The sequence below is a fragment of the Nuphar pumila genome, chromosome 4 (assembly GCF_984573655.1).
Source record: "Nuphar pumila chromosome 4, dmNupPumi1.hap1.1, whole genome shotgun sequence".
Taxonomy (NCBI): Eukaryota; Viridiplantae; Streptophyta; class Magnoliopsida; order Nymphaeales; family Nymphaeaceae; genus Nuphar; species Nuphar pumila.
This window is the reverse complement of record NC_143252.1, coordinates 2,836,480-2,852,894: the sequence shown is the minus strand read 5'-3', so window position 1 is coordinate 2,852,894 and position 16,415 is coordinate 2,836,480. Positions and strand designations below refer to the sequence as shown.

Genomic DNA, 16,415 nt, shown 5'->3' with positions numbered 1-16,415 from the left:
CTAGTGTTTGAGCTTCAATTTTAGTTCATCTCAGTACTACTGATCTTTGTTTCAGCTCAAACCCAACTCTGGTCTATAATCCACTTCACTCCAGTGACCATTTCTCTAAAAATGGTAGCTTTTCTTGACAATTCAGTCTGGGAGTTCAGTTGAGTCAGTGTCTTGTCAGTTCATTTGAGTTCTGAAACCCTAGAACCTAACTCAATCCAGTTCATTTCAGTTTAATCTAGCTCGCACCCCAATTTTCAGTGTCACTCTGGCCCGGTAGAGCTCGAAAACCATTTCTTAAAACGTTTTGTCCAATTTTATCAAGTTTAACACTTTTTGAACTGGTACAAGTGTCAATCAAGGTCCAATATCCAAAATTCTTCATCAAGGGTCTGCATTTCGCAGAGCATTTATGATCATTTGTCATCATTTTTCATCATTTAATAACATTTCATCACATTTCATTTCATTTTCGAGGTCCAGAACTCCAGTTTTATAAATTTCAATCCAGATTGAGTTTTAAAAGTTTTCAGAAATTAATTTCAAACCCTGAGTTTCCAAATTGACATTTTTCCCCCAGGGTTCTAAATTTGGAAATATTTTCTTAAGAAAAACAATCTGGATTTCTTTCAAACTCAAATTTTCAAATTCTAAACTAGATTTGCTTCGCAACGGGGTATGAAACTTCAAATTTGAAACTCATTTCAAAAACTGCCAAAAATAGCTCATTTTGTCTAGAAACTTTCTAAAAAGACTATTCTACCCCTACGATCCTCAAAATGAATTTCAAATTTGGAAAGTGAGCCCACTCTGAGATGGCTCCATTTACATTTACATTTTGAAAAAAAAATATAATATCTTTTTCTTTTCTTTTATTTTCTTTTTAATTCTTATTTTTATGAGAAGAGGTGGGACCCACAAGGGGGTCAACCCCCCTTCCTCCTTCTTTCCTTTTCTTTCTCTCTTTTCTTTCCTTCTCCTTTTTTTTTCTTTCCTTTCTTCTTTCTTCGTTTCCTTCCTTTTCTTCCTCCTCTTTCTTTCCTTTTTTTTTTCTTACTTCTTTTTTTCCTTCTCCCCTTGGTCGACCAAGCCTCCCCTCCTCTTTTTCTTCTCTTCTTCCTCCTTTCTCTTCTCCTTCTTCTTTCCTTTTCTTTCTTTCCTTCTTCTTTTCCCGCCTTTCTTTTTTTCCCTTTTCTTTGTTCCAGCCCCCTTAAGACCCTTCTCCTTTCTAATTCCCTAACAAGACCTCACACCCAACTCTCCTCTCTCTCAGCCCTAACTCTCTTCCTAATTCTCATTCAATCTCTCTTGGTCACGGTTCCGGCCTTCAGCCCTCCAAGTATAGCTCCGGTCCATCCTCTACAGCTTGCAACCCTCCCTGCACCAACTTTCGGCCTCCTCTCCAGCCACTTTGAAGCTTCACCAACCTTCACCATCCACGGTCCCAGCCAACACTTTGTCATCCACCATCAGCGCCTTCAACAAAGCAGCAGTTCCACCTCCAAGGCTACCAACCGGCGCCGCCATCTCAAGCTTGGCTGCAGTCACATCCTAGCAGCCAATCATCTCCAGCAGGCTCCACCTCCGGTCCCTTTGTAGCAGCTTCTTCCCAACCAAGGCATCCGCAACACCCACGTCAAGGCATCACCCCTTCACGCCCAACCGATCAAAGGCAAGGCTTCTCTTCTTGTCTTATTGGATCTTCTTTATTGCTTGAATTTTTGGTGGAAGTATCACCATTTATGAGAAACATCAACATGACTTGACGTCAATCAAGCCATGGTGATGTTTGTTTTTGGACCAACTCCCACGTAAATGTCAAAAATTAAAAATAAAAAATAAAAAATAAAAAAAATGGAAAAGTTTAGGTTGATTGCCATACACGACTTAAGTTTTGCTTTATATCATTTTGTATGGTAGGGTTTAACCTTGATGCTTTAGATTTGCCATGTGACTCTTTAGTTCCATTTCAAGCATTCCTTATTCAATAAAAAGAAGAAGAATAAAATGAGAAAATACATGTGTATTACATGCGTGGGCTAGGAAAACGAAAGATCCACCCATTTGAGGGATTGGATCTCTCACTTCGAGAGCCAATATCAAGATGAGTCATTCCCCCCTGTTGGTTTTGTTTTATTTTCATAATTCATGTATTTTTCATGTCCAAATGATGCATCTAGGTTACTTTCTTGGTTTTACATTCATTTCATATAGTTTTTAACTTAAAATCTATAGTTTGTCATTTATGTGCAAAGTCCATATGTTATTTCATGTGAGTTTCTTCATCAATAAATTCTTTAAATTTCATGATCATTAGATTATGTGTTATTAAACTCCTATAAAAATTAGTTTAATTTGAATTTTTTTAGCTTCATAAAAAAAATCGAATCCCAAACCGGGATTTTATCCCTCCGGAAATTCCGAATTCCATCTTAGCAGACTTGTGGATCTCGGATCTCCATCATGGGCCATTCGAATCCTTCTTCAAAAAATACAGTAGACCTAGGGTAGGATCTACTATTTTCAGGCAATTATTGGGATTTTTATAAATAGATTTGATTTCTGCTAAAAATCGGATTTTCCAGATCTTTGTGAAAATCTTGATTTTTCCTTGTCAGGGTCTAGACCGACCCTAATCCGCTGTGATGCTTCAATCTGTAGGTTGGATGTCAAAACTTTCAACAGAGGAATTGTTCTTCATTATTCCCTCTATCATTCCACAAAATTTGAGAATTTTAGGAGCATCATAGGTATTTTTCTAGGAATTAAACTCTCTGTCTGTCAAATTCCAGTGTCTGAGAATTACAAAGATTTAGATCCCTGATAATCCTCTGCTCCTCTCCAAACCATAACTCGAATCCTAATACTGTAAAAAGAAAAATTGTTTCTCTGTTTGTCAAGGACATTCTCTCAAAATTTCAGTCATTTTCTCCACTGTTTGCTATTTTCTCCATAAATTTTCCCGAAACCTGTCAGTCTGCCCTAAGTCATATAGTCGTCGGATTTCGATCCGACTTGCCGGAGCTGTCAAGCTTCGACCATAGGTCAAAACCAGAATCTGTAAAAGGCAAAAATATTTGCCTAACTATCCTCTGTCACCCCATAAAATTTGGGAGATTTCTATGGTAGTTTAGTACCCGAAATTCAGTCTATTGATTTTTAAGATTTTTAGTTAATTTCCATATTAAAAAAATATATTTTCGAGTTCCATTCTGTTTTTAGAATCAGTCTAGGTGTCCATGCCAAATTTGGCGCAATTCCAAGTTCATTTACCTTATGTGTTAGTTTACTTTTAAATTCAAAGGCGAAAATTAAGCGAAAATCATGTTAAATTCAGTAATTTATGATATTTTTGTCATTTTAGGGTTTTTATCATGTGAATAAGCTTATCATATCATATTAGGGTTAATTTCAATATCATTTGCATTTTATATTTCAACTTTTTGCAAAATTTATTTTAGAAAACCCTGGTTTCAAGGCCATAGTCTTGTTATATGGGGCATTTTGGTCATTTTGACCTCAATTTTGAAATTCCAATCTTTAATTCTCTAAGTTTTCATGCATATCATCATATTGTATCATATTGTGTTTAATTTTATTTCATTTGATTTCCAAATTTTACAAAAATTCTCTCAGAAAACCCTGATTTCAAGGTCATCAGGGGTATTTTGGTCATTTTTATTCAGATTTCGAATTTTCAAGTTTATTTTTGAATTTTATTACTTATTTCTCATGTTTATATCAAAGGGGGTATAAATCAGGGTTTACATTTGGATAATATTCGACAATTTTCAATATTTTCAGATAAATTCAGAAAAACCTACATTTTTGTGCTAACATGCTTTCTAGTTCTGCAGAAACATTCAAGAAGAAGATTTAGTTATTTTATTTCTTTTCTTTTGTTCAATTAAATGTAAAAAACAATGTAATATTTGGAATAAGAGTTACATTTTCTGCTTAGAATAAGATTGCATTGCATATAGTTTAATTTCTGCAAATTTCAATATCTGATGTATCATTAATGCACATTTTTCCAAATTCACTATGGTTAACACGAATGACACATGCACAAGCTCTTAGGTAGTTCATAAACTCGGTGGAATTCGTATTTATGGTCATAGTCAGAATACGAATGAAACCTAGATTTGTTATATTCGTATTAGCCACATTCAGCCTACACTCTTAGGCTAATTTAAAAAATGCACTGCATTTATCAAAACTCAAAAGGATTTTCTCAATTCCTCAATGAAATATCTTTCAAATTCATATTCATTCATTCAATTTGCATCATTTTCAAACTCTTTTCCCAATTCCATTTCAGAGAAATCGATTTTACCAAAAATTTCCAAGTCTTTCTCAGGATTTGATTTTCTCAAAACTCTGATTTTTCAAATGAGATTCCAAATATTTTCCAAGTTCAAATCATGATTTCCCAAGATTTCCACATTCTCAATTTCATTTTAAAATCCCAAAATCGATTTTCTCAAAAACTTTGAATTACTTCTGAAATTGATTTTCCCAGAATTCTCAAATCCTATTCAAAAATCGATTTTCTTAGAAAAAGCAATTCCAATCTCAAAAATCGATTTTCTTAGAGTTCCCATTTTCCTGAGAATCGATTTTCCAATACAATTTCTGATTTCCAATGAAATTCAATGATTTTCTCAAGAATTCCATTTTCAAGCACTTTTTCAGTCATTTTCCAAGCACATCTCAATTTTCGAAGGCAAACATCATAGTTCTCGAACTTGCATTTTTTCAAAATTCCATAGCACATGCCTGATTCTCTGTGCATTTTAGGAAAATAGAACATGATTTAGATATTTAAGTCAAGTCAAAGCACACAATTGATCCTTGGTTCGATTACCCTTGGTAAATGCGCCAAGAACGGTCAAACCTCGTATCGACAGGCGGATCCCATTTCACGGATTTTTTCAGCAAATTTTCAAAACAGAGGCGAGTAATTTTCAAAACCATTTTCAAAAACTTTGGTCGAGTTTGACTCGCAGAATCGTTTCTCTCTCTTTCGCAGAGGGAGGAGAAAAATTTTGCGATGATAACAAAGTGATAATTAACTAAGTGAGGGCCCAATCATCTGTCGGCAGGGAGTGAGATAATCCAAGGGTGTTCCATTATTTATTTTCATCTTTGCATTGATTACTTTAGGAATGTCTACTTTCTTTTCATCAGTAATTCCAAGCCTGTTAATAATCTCGGTAGCAAACTTGGATTGATTCAGTAAATAACCACAAGGGGTTCATCCGATTTTATCAGTAATTCTAGGCCTATTAATAATCTCAATGCCAAACTTGGATTGAGTTGTTAAATAACCACTAGGCGGTAGTGTAAAGCCCGTTAAAAAAAAACCGTGTCGGACTAATGTCAGACACGTGCTAGGCACGTGTCGGACACGTGTCGAGGTTCGGTTCGCCGTGTCGGGTCTGGGTTTGAGTCTGACCTGGACCCGGCTTCTCGAACGATCGAGAAGCCTGTGTCTTTTAAAAGACACATGCGTCTCGGGCGAGGGGCAAAAACCCTCACCCCCTTCTCTCTCCTCCTCTCCCGTCTCCGTCTCATGGCGGCAGGACGCCGACGACGGAAGCAACCAGCTGCCCCTGAGTGCCGGCAACCTCAGCCGCCAGCGACAGTATCGTCGGCCCCTCCGCCACCACCACTGCTCTCCTCCCTCTTTGCGGTGCATCCCGGTCATCGCCGACCGTGGTCAACGTTCGTTGGCAACCACCCTCGGTCCGGTGGCCTCAGCAGACAACCTGATGACCTCTTCCCTTTCGATCGTCGGTTGTGCCAGAGTCCCCGACACTGGAGTTTCCGGCCTTTCCCCCTGCTACCCCGACCTTTCAATCAACGATCTTCCGTTTCCTCTGGCCATCGACCCGCTGCTGCCGCCTCCGACCACCTCTCGTCAGCAACCACCCCAGTTTGACAGCCCCATGCGAGCGACCCCTCGACCCCTCTTTGCTTCTGGCCACCTATCGTCGGCAAACCTGGTATCTCCTCCCGTTCGACCTCTAGTCGACGGCTCGTCGGAGTGTTGTCCGACCGCATTTGACATCCTCACCCCGACCTTCCACCTTCGTCGCAGCCTTCCACCTGGTGATTCGGCAGGCCCCAACAACGATCACCATCGTTGGCAACCACCCTGATGTTGCTCCAACACCCCTCGACATCTCTCTAGCTCATTTAAGCCCGTGCTGACTACCTCCACCCGCAACACCGGTGAGCTACCCCTGTCACCATCTCCTCTCGCGTCTCGGCCGACACCCTCTGTCCCCGACCATCGCCACCCTTGCCGAGGCAACTCGACCGACGTCCGCTGTTGCTATCCTCTATGCTCGCGTTCCTGCATCGCTCATCGGGGACGTCCCCCGTCGCCGTGGTCTTCCAAGGTAAAACCCCTTCTCCCCTTCTCCTTTTTCATTTCCATCGCCGGCAGGGAGCTTCACTCTCTGTGTCGGCTTGGCTTTCCGGCAGGGGGCTCCGCTCCCCTGCCTCTAATAGGTTTTCCGGCAGGGGACAAAGCCCCCTGCCTTTGTTCTGCCTTCGGTAGGGGGGCTTCGCCCCCTGCCTTCTTATGTTTGCCTGCAGGGGGCGAAGCTCCCCCTGCATTTGTTTCCCAGCAGGGGGCGAGCCCCCCTGCTCTCTTGTCATTTCATGGAAGGGGGAGAAGCTCCCCATGCCCTCTGTTGTTCCTCAGCAGGGGCCGAAGACCCCTGCTCTCCTGTTGCTTCTTGGCAGGGGGTCACAGCTCCTGTGCATCTTGTTTGTTTTTCGGCAGGGGGCTTCGACCCCCTGCCTTGATCTTTCTACCGACAGGGGGTCACACCTCTTGTGCATCTTGTTTGTCTCGTTCCCAGCAGGGGCTGCGCCCCCTGTTCTGATTCATGTTCTGACAAGGGGTGTTCCCCCCTCTCTTGTTGTGCCAGGGAACCTCTGCTCCCTCCCCTGCCTTTCTCTACTTTGGCAGGCAGGGGGCTCCTGCTTCCTGCCTCTGCTGCTTTTTGCCAGGCAGGGGTCTCACCCCTACCTCTAGCACCCTTGTCGGCAGAGTGCAGGGTTCCTGCCTTGCTACCTCTGTTGCTCTTCTGCAGGGAACCGAGCTCCCTGCCTACTCTCGTGTTTGGGGTCCGGTACCATTGCAGGTCTTATCGGACCCGTTTCTCGTTTATATTACGACATATACTAACGTTCTAAGCTTTTCAGGTTGAACGATGGATTCAGCTCGCCTTAGTGGCTTGAGCTCGTGCTTACTTACGCCGCAGGAGTACGAGGACCCGCAACCCCTCAAGGTAGGGGATTCTTGCGTAAAAGGATAATGAACGAATAAATGCTAAATAAGGAAAGATATATAAAAAAGGATGATATATGTATACATATAAAATATATACGTACGTCTTAATTCAAGGACGCGGTTTCACGATCCTTGTCCTCTTTACTTTTCTTGCACTTTCTTTCTGTTACCGCCGCGCTATATGTGCCCAGGCTTTTAATTCATGTCTTTACATTCAAGGACGCGGTTTCGCGATCCTTGTCCTTTTTACTTTCTGTACTTTGCTTTCTTGCTGCCCCGCGCTTTATGCACCTTGGCATTTACTTTCTATGTCGTCTTTTCTGTTGCCCCGCGCTTTATGCGCCATGGCATTTACTTGTATACCTTTTTACTCCAGGATGCAATCCTGGTCCTCTTTTACGTTCTCGCACTTTACTTTCTGCATTTACTTGTTGCCCTCGCTTTATGCGCCATGGCCTTGCTGCTTACTTTTGCCCTTCGTATCTTACTTTCTTGTTGCTGTCGTGTTTGCTCTTGCACTTACTTTTTGTATATGTTGTTTGTCCTTACTTTGCTACCGCACTTCGTGCATATGCTTTGTTCGTGCATGTATTCTTATCTCTGTCGTATGCTCGTTTACTTGCTTACACTTATCATTTTATCGAGGTACAACTCCATGCCTTGCGAGTCATCTTTTGCACTTGCTTAGTCAGGATAGGATCCCATACCTCGTGAGTTGCTTACGTAGTTTTGATGGTCGAGGTATGATTCCATACCTCGTATGTGGCTTGTGCGTTTTACGCTTGAGGTACAGCTTCGCACATCGAGTCTTGTTCCTCAATTTGCCACGACACTATAATGTGCACGGGTTTGCTCCTTGTCAGCTTGCACTCCCTGAGTGCAGTTTCGAGTGTATAGTGTATACTGTTTTACTTGTCTTAAAAGCCACGACACACACTTATGCACTTTGGTTCTCCAAAAATGATGGTCTTAGGTGTAAACCTATTTTCAAAGATGTATAGCTTTGTAAAGCAGATTTTCGAAAGCCTTTTGCGAGATAGCGGTTGGATCTCCCAAATCGATGTATTTGGGAGAGGTGTGTTAGAACTTCAGTTCGCCTATCCGATACGACTCGGATAACCCTGTTTAGGAGCCTGTGCACGAGTAGGGCGAGAATCCTATTGAGGTACTTGTGCCATCGCTAGAGTGACATTACATCACCTCTGATGTGGGACTTAGTTTCTAGGCTTTCTGGTCAAACCAAGATAGTTGGCGCACTTCCTTCTTTCACGAGATTATTGTTGGATTTCTTATGAGGAATCCATGCTCCTCCTCTTATAGTTGTACTCTTAGTCACGTACGATATGTTTAAACTACGAAGAGCAGGACAAAAAGTCTGTAGTAACCTGGAAAAGTGTATTGACACATTAAGCTAAATCCCGTTATGTTGATATTTGCCTAATAAGCAAAATGTTTGCGATTGTCTAAAGGACCTGAGCACGATAAGTTGGAACTTGAATGAGTTCACTGTAGACTTTTGTAAAGCAGATGTGTTGGGGAATTTTCTGCGAGAGATCCTTACCCCTCTCATCGTGGTTGTACTTTTGAACAGGTACGTTGCGTACTGCGGTGAGTAGGATGAGAGGTGTGTGGTTGCCTCGAACGGGCAATGGCGTGTGTAATTCACATAATGATAATTATGCGCCTTCACATGCAAGATGTGCGAATGGGTCGAAAGACCAGAGCATGTATAATGGGACGACGGTTAAGAAACCTCTCGTCGTGCCCATTCGAGACAATTCATCAAGAGAGAAGATGGATGATACAAAACTCTGATAGACAAGCCATTAATGGCTATTACGGGCAAAGGTCCGGCTTCCCCAATCATCAGAGGTTAGGGGAAATGGGGTTACCATAATTATCCTATGTGGTAGTCGCCTGACACTTTTGCAGAAGATGGATGCATCTATAGGCTCAGTATTGCCTTTGGGGACTTACTCTCTTGGCAACTGGTCGTCTCCTTAGGAGCGGACTCAGTCAGTCATTCGGGGTATAATAAAATACATAGCATAATGGACCCCCGAATCGATCTCGACTGTTTCTATGTTTTGCCTTGTGCGTACCTACAATGACCTGCTCATAATGAGAACAAGATATAACTTACGCACATGATTATGAGATATGTCTGCTGTGACGTAGATTGATTGTTTGTTAGCTTGGTAGTTCGGTACACTATTCGTTGAGCTGTGCACGCCTGTCGAGGCACTACTCTAGTTGGTTAAACTGCTTACGCAGTTCCTTGCTTAGTGATAACTAGCTTCTCATACTAGTTAAATGCTTATTCATTGGTGTGCGTCTATTATGATTGATGTGATTGCATACAGCTCGTAATCTACGAACTGGTGGCAACTAGGACTGATGTAGCCGCTCTTGTCTTATAATCTGCTTACATATTGTGATATAACTGTTATCGTATGATTGCGTATCATGTGTAGCTTGTGAATTGCTTGTGATGCAATAGCTTGTGCCTTACAATAAATGTAGTTATTTGTCGATGGGTTGAACCATTTAATGGTAATTGTATGTATTGCGAGCATTGTTATGAATGTTTGTCTTATGCAGTTGCTTTGTTTGATTGTTGGATAGAGTTGGCTACTCTTCACCTTTAGAATCAGTTGGATCGCTATAGTTGCTTGTTTAGCACTATGGTCCTTACTGTTCTTGTATTTAGCTGTTTGTTTTACTAGAGTTTTGCTTACTTCACAATACGTTTGATTAGATCTGCTAGTCTTGCTTTTTCCTGCTTGATCTAGTGGATATCTTGCTTATTGCAGCATTTGTTTCTTCTTGTCTTTTGCACCCTTACTAGTCTGTTGTGAGACTGACCCATTTCATGGGCAGGTGGTGAACAAGTTGAGACAACTTGCGATGGCACGATGACATGATGCATTCAAGGCGAGCCCCTTTCCTTGATGTTACGCTCCTGAGGACACTTTTGGTAAATGTAGTATAAAGTTTCTTTGAAAGCATTTCTTCTGATTAAAACTCTAGATTACTAAAACTGTATTACAAAAACCTTGTTCTTCTTTTCATTTCAATGAAATATATATTTGAGTTGCAAATCGGGTTGTAAAGGGAAGTTTGCGTTGTAATGCGCCCTAGGTCCAGGGACTTGCTATTTCAAAACTTGATTTTCGCTGAACTTCTGTTTCAAACTCTGATAAATGATTGATTTTAAAGCTTTCAACCTTTTTCATAAAAGGTTTTAAGTCCACGATTTTGGGGCATTACAAAAAAATCTAAGAAACCTTAGATCAATCATTTCAAAATTCAGTTTGAGAACATCTTTAATGTAATTAACTCCCTATTTATCTTCTTCAGTAATGATCATGTCATCAACATAGAGAAGTAAAATGTCAATACCTGCACCAGATTTCTTAATAAACAAGGCAGTGTCAGTATAACATGATTTATAACCAAGCTTACTAAATCTATCATACTAGGCTTTATGAGTTTGTTAAAGACCATACAAGGCTTTTTTTAAGTGAAGCACCTTTTTCATATGAACCTTATATCCAAGTAATGGGTCCATATAGACTTCTTCCTTCAACTCTCCATTTAAGAGGACATTCTTGACATCTCTTTGATAAATCTGCCAATTTTTAACAGTAGCTGCAACTATAAGGGTTCTGACCAGAGTTACCGGAAGCACCTAGGCAAAAGGGGAAGCGCGAAACGTCGCACTTCCGAAGCGTGAGGGGAAGCATCCCCCTTTTTTGGGAAGCGTGCTTCTCTTTTATGGGAAGTGCGTTTCCCATTTATGGGAAACACGCTTCTCATTTATGGGAAGCACGCTTCCCCCATGCTTCTCCATTTTTTCCATTTTTGTCGCTTCCCCCTCACTTCCGGTTCGCTTCCTAGGTCGCTTCCGAGAAGGTTCAAAATTTTCTTCTAAGTGGTCCCACGCTTTCCCGCTTCCTAAATTTTTGAAAGTGCCTCGCTTCCCGCTCCCGCTTCCTCGACTGGTAACTCTGGTTCTGACTGAGATCATCCTAGCTACCGGTGTAAATGTTTCATCGTAATCTATGCCATATTCTTGGAATAACCCTTGGTCACTAGCCTAGCTTTGTATATTTCTAAGGTACCATCTCTTTTGTTTTTTACTTTGAATACCCATCTTCAACCTATAGTTTTCTTCCATTTGGGAAGGTCTTCTAGTTTCCAGGTTTTGGATTTTTCTAATGCTTCTAATTTGTCATTTATGGCACCTATCCGTTCGGGATAGCTTTTGCCTTGATTGCAGGATGAAGGTTCAAAGTGAAAACATATCTTAGTAGGCAGGCTCTATACTGGGGAGAAAATGACTCATATGACACAAATCTATATGGTGGTCTAGGTATTTTATTTGACCTTGTAGGAGTACCTCGTTCTTGATTTTCTATACTAGAGTATCTTTCTAGAGCAGTAGGGTGCCTATCATCTCCTCTTCTACTATATTGGATAATTAGAGGTTCACTTTCTTCTATGTCACGATGCTCACCACTTTGGATATTGGATTGAGGTTCATCATCAACATCATCATCCAAAGATTTATTATTACTTTTGGGAACCAATTTCATAAATGAGTAGTCATTTTCTTTCTTAGGTACATTTAAATCAAAGAAACATTTTTGTTCTATAAAAGTTACATTCCTTGAAACATAGAGTATATCATTTTTGAAATCATAACATCTAAATCCATTTTGATTTTCACCGTAACCAAGGAAAACACAAGGAATCACTATAGGGGAGTGTCATTTTTATTTGTAAGAACAAAACATATGCATTCAAAAGTCCTTAATATGAAATAATCAAGAAAAATTTTCTAAAGTTTTTCATAAGGAGAAATATTTTGAAGTTTGGAAGAAATCCTATTTATGGGATATACAATAGTAAGCAACTTTGACTCAAAATTCTTTTGGAATATGTTTAGAAATAAGTAACGTTCTAGTGGTTTATACTGTGTCTATGTTTCCTTTCAATCATGCTATTTTGTTGAGGTGTGTTAGTACAAGATCTTTGGTGTAAGATACCATTAGTCCTTGAATATTTTCTAGTCATTTGGCATAAATTTTCCCCCTGAATCAGAGCAAAAAATAAAAATATTTGTTTTAAATAGTTTTTTACTCTAGATTGTGAAAATTTTGAAAGCTTCAAATACTTCATATTTGTACCTAAGAAAATAAATCCAAGTGTATCGAGAGTAATCATCTACAAAAATCACATAATATATATAACCACTTTTTGAAGTAATAGGCGTCAGACCCCGTACATTCGAGTGTACTAATTCAAGAGGTTTGAAAGCAAAGAAGATTATTCTTTATAAGGAATGCCTCTCATTTTTTCAAGAACACAATTAGTACAATAAAAATTTTCATTATAATTTTTTTTTTCAAATGAGATACATTGGATAATTTTGATATGCTGGGATAACTTAGCCTTTGGTGCCACAAAAGAATATCCAATTTTTGTACATTAAAACAAAAAGTATCCATGAAAATAATCAACCGATCCATGTAATAGCGATCTCATTTTCTAATGCCTTCCACAATCCACAGATTAGACTGAAGATCCTGCACCAAACATCGGTCCGATGAGAAGAATATACTTCAACCATAGTCATCTATTTGAGAGACAAAAAAAGATTAAATTTAGTTTTGGAACAATTCTAACTTTTGGAATAGAAAAATTCAAAAGATTTTTGAAATTTTCATTTCTTTTTATGTCAAGAGATGAATCATAAGCAGTAAAAACATTGTATCTACTTGAATTAATCCCACAATCAGAGAGCATATAATTATTGAGAATCAAATGGAAAGAAGCACCTGAATCTAAGAGCAAGTAATCTTACTCGGTGGTGAGGAAGAGGAAACTATAACACCCGTGATGGAAGAAGATGAGCCTTTGAGAAGCGGTTGTAGATTTTCCACTAATTGAGACAAAGACATGTTCCTAATAGATTTGGAATCTCTAGTGGTTGTATTTTTGTCCACTTGAGAAGTTTCTAGCGTGACCACTCTTTTCTCATCATTTCCTTTGAATTTAGGTCAATACGACTTGATGTGCTATGGTTTTTCACAATTATGGCAAACAATTTTCTTTCTCCCATCATCACCTAGTGGCCTTCCAAAGTTATTAATGGGGAGATTTGTATGAATTTGTGTTGGCATTGGATCTAGATGTGGCCAACATGTTATTCAGACATGGTTTTCAATATAGTTTTTTCCATATTGTAATTATTGGATTCTATCACGCAAATTCCATTTGTGTGCAACGTCCTTTTAAAGGAAAAAATATAAAGGGACAGAAGTGCCCCTAATGGGCACAACCTATTACATAAATGGAAAACACCAAAACACCCCCAATGGGTATAACCTATTACATTAATATAGAAACATATATATATATATATATATATATATATATATATATATATATATATATATATAACACTTAACAGTTACGACCATTAGAACTACATGTGTTGAGATAAGGTTGTTCTCAATTAGGGTTGGGTTACATCAAGTGTCCTCTTTAAGGCCATGCCCTTTTGCTTAGTTATGGATGGAATACCGTCTATCAAAGTAGAAGTCCCTTGGTGTATGCTTTTTGCAAATGATATAGTACTAGTTAATATAGAAATGATGTAGAGAAGCAACAAGAACTTTGGAGGAGCATACTAGAGGAAAATGATTTTAAGAATTAGTAGAACTAAAGCTGAATACATGAAGTTCTAGTTTAGTACAAAAACTAGTGAGAGCAATGTCATAAAAATACAAGATATGCTAGTTTAACAGTGTCATAAGTTTCAGTATTTTGGGTCTACATTATAACAAAATAGTGGATTTGATGGAGATATCAGTAATAGGATTAATGCCGAATGGGTTAAGTAGAGATAGGCTAGTGGTGCCTCATGTGATAAAAGAGTATCTTTATGATTCAAAGGACATTTTTACAAGACTGTTATAAGACCAACACTATTATATGGTATCGGATGTTGGACAACTAAGAAGCGACAAGAAGATAAAGTGCATGCTGTGGAGATGCAAATGCTAAGCTGGATGTCTAGTGTTATAAGAAAAGATAAAATTAGAAATAAATATATTAGAATGCACCTAGCATTTAGACAAATAAAAGACAAAATAAGTGAATTCCATAGTTTGGATATGTTGCACGACGACCTCTCATGGTTCCCATGAGAAATGTTGACATGATACAAGTACAAGAAACTAGAAAAAAAGGAAGACCTCTGAAGACTTGGAAGGAGACAGTTAGAGGTGACATGAAAGATTGTAAAGAGACCAAAGTTGTACCTAAAGACAGACATGAATAGAGAAATAGGACTTGCAAAGCTGACCCCATATAGTTGGGATAAGGCTTGATGGTGATGGTGATATATATATAGTCTCATTTGGGAGTTTTTCTAGAGAGGTAATTGCATGTGATTTTAACCATGATACCCATAATTCATCTTTCTCTCTCTCACACACACATCATTATTTTTAACATATGATTTGAACTGTATGCCCCATAGTTAAAATCAGAACTTGAGGCTAACTGCCCATGCTTATTATTCCCAAACTAATTGGTTTAATGTGATTGCAAGTTTTCTATTGTTAGAATCATGATATACTAGAAGTATGACGGGAGTTTTCTTGCCATTGAGGCCAATATTTATACACAAGTACATAAAAGTAGGCTATAAAAGAAGACCCTGGCCTAATTATCAGTTTCAAGGATATGGGTAGCTGTTAGGAATTTTCTGGTAGCCCTTGAGCTATTATACACTCCACAGAAAAAAACAATTTTCTATTAAGATCATTTTCTCCTGCACAACTTTATCCATCTTTTCCTTTCTTGAGATTCCTATGTCCTCTTGGGTCACTGAGTTATTTGTTTTGTAAGCACTTTTAGATCATCTTCATGAATTTCATCCATTTCAATTTGGTTCTTTCTTTATTTCATTTCTTTTTTATTTGGTCTTTGTTCTAGGGTCATTTATAATGATTCCATTAATTGTCAGCTTAAAGATCTTCCCACTATTTTTTTAATATATGATAAATAATAGTCACATGTATCTGATTTGCTTTTATCTTCATTTGCACTGTCATTAGGTACAACTGCGGCACAAATTAGCTCGATTGCTTGGCTATTCCAATTACGCTGATTTTGCTCTTGAACTCAGAATGTCGAGGTCTTCTGCTAAGGTTTCATATAGTCTCCTTGAAGTTTACTTACTTTTCTTTTCATTAGTTGCTTGGAGCAATACGTTTGATGGGTTGTTAGAGAGTGTTGCTTGTCAAGATTTCTCAAAGTTGCACCTACATATGACCATATCATTTTCATAATTAAGTCTGTCAGCATTTTATTTTAATATTTTGATGTATATGGTTAGTGGAGGCTATGTAGTCAAAAGCGCTAGGCGGTGCCTAGTCAGTAGACTCTAAAAAGACTAGTCGAGGACTAGGCAGGACTAGTCGGTACCCCAATTAAAATATAAAAAAGTACATAAAATATACATAAAAATAAGTTTAATTCTTTTACTAATAAGATGTTTTCATTACACAAGTACAAAATCGCACATGCTTTCACAAAATATATTAATATACATAGCCAGAATATACATATATATAACTGTACACACACACATATATATATATATATATATTTCAATTATTCATAACATATTCAGTATAATCAACAAAATATGCTTTCAACCTTTCACGGAAGCACAATAACACAAACATATATAAAGAACATATTACATAATTCATAATACTAAACATGCTTTCAGGATTTTATAGAAAAATTCATCAGAAACAAACACACACACACGCACGCACACACACACACACACATATATATATATATATAAACATAATAAATTAAAATTAACTGTGCATGCTTTCAATGTTTCACAGAAAAAGTCCCAAAAGCAAAGTAGCGCGCGCACACACACGCACACACACACACACACACACACACACACATATATATATATATATATATATATATATATATATATATATATATATATATATATATATATATGGAATGTCGGTTTAGTAAGCAACGAAGTAGTGATGGGAGTGTAGTGAAG

General features: G+C 38.5%; 1 protein-coding gene across 2 annotated transcripts in view; it reads left to right on the top strand.

The window, feature by feature from the left end:
- Positions 1–16,415, top strand: part of LOC149839060 (Zincin-like metalloproteases family protein) — a 165,001-nt gene that overhangs the window by 70,639 nt on the left and 77,947 nt on the right. For both annotated transcript variants that reach the window (XM_090002247.1, XM_090002246.1), the window contains exon 8: positions 15,430–15,522. In XM_090002247.1, the coding sequence (XP_089858373.1) occupies positions 15,430–15,522 (93 nt within the window). The remainder of the gene's footprint in view (positions 1–15,429; positions 15,523–16,415) is intronic.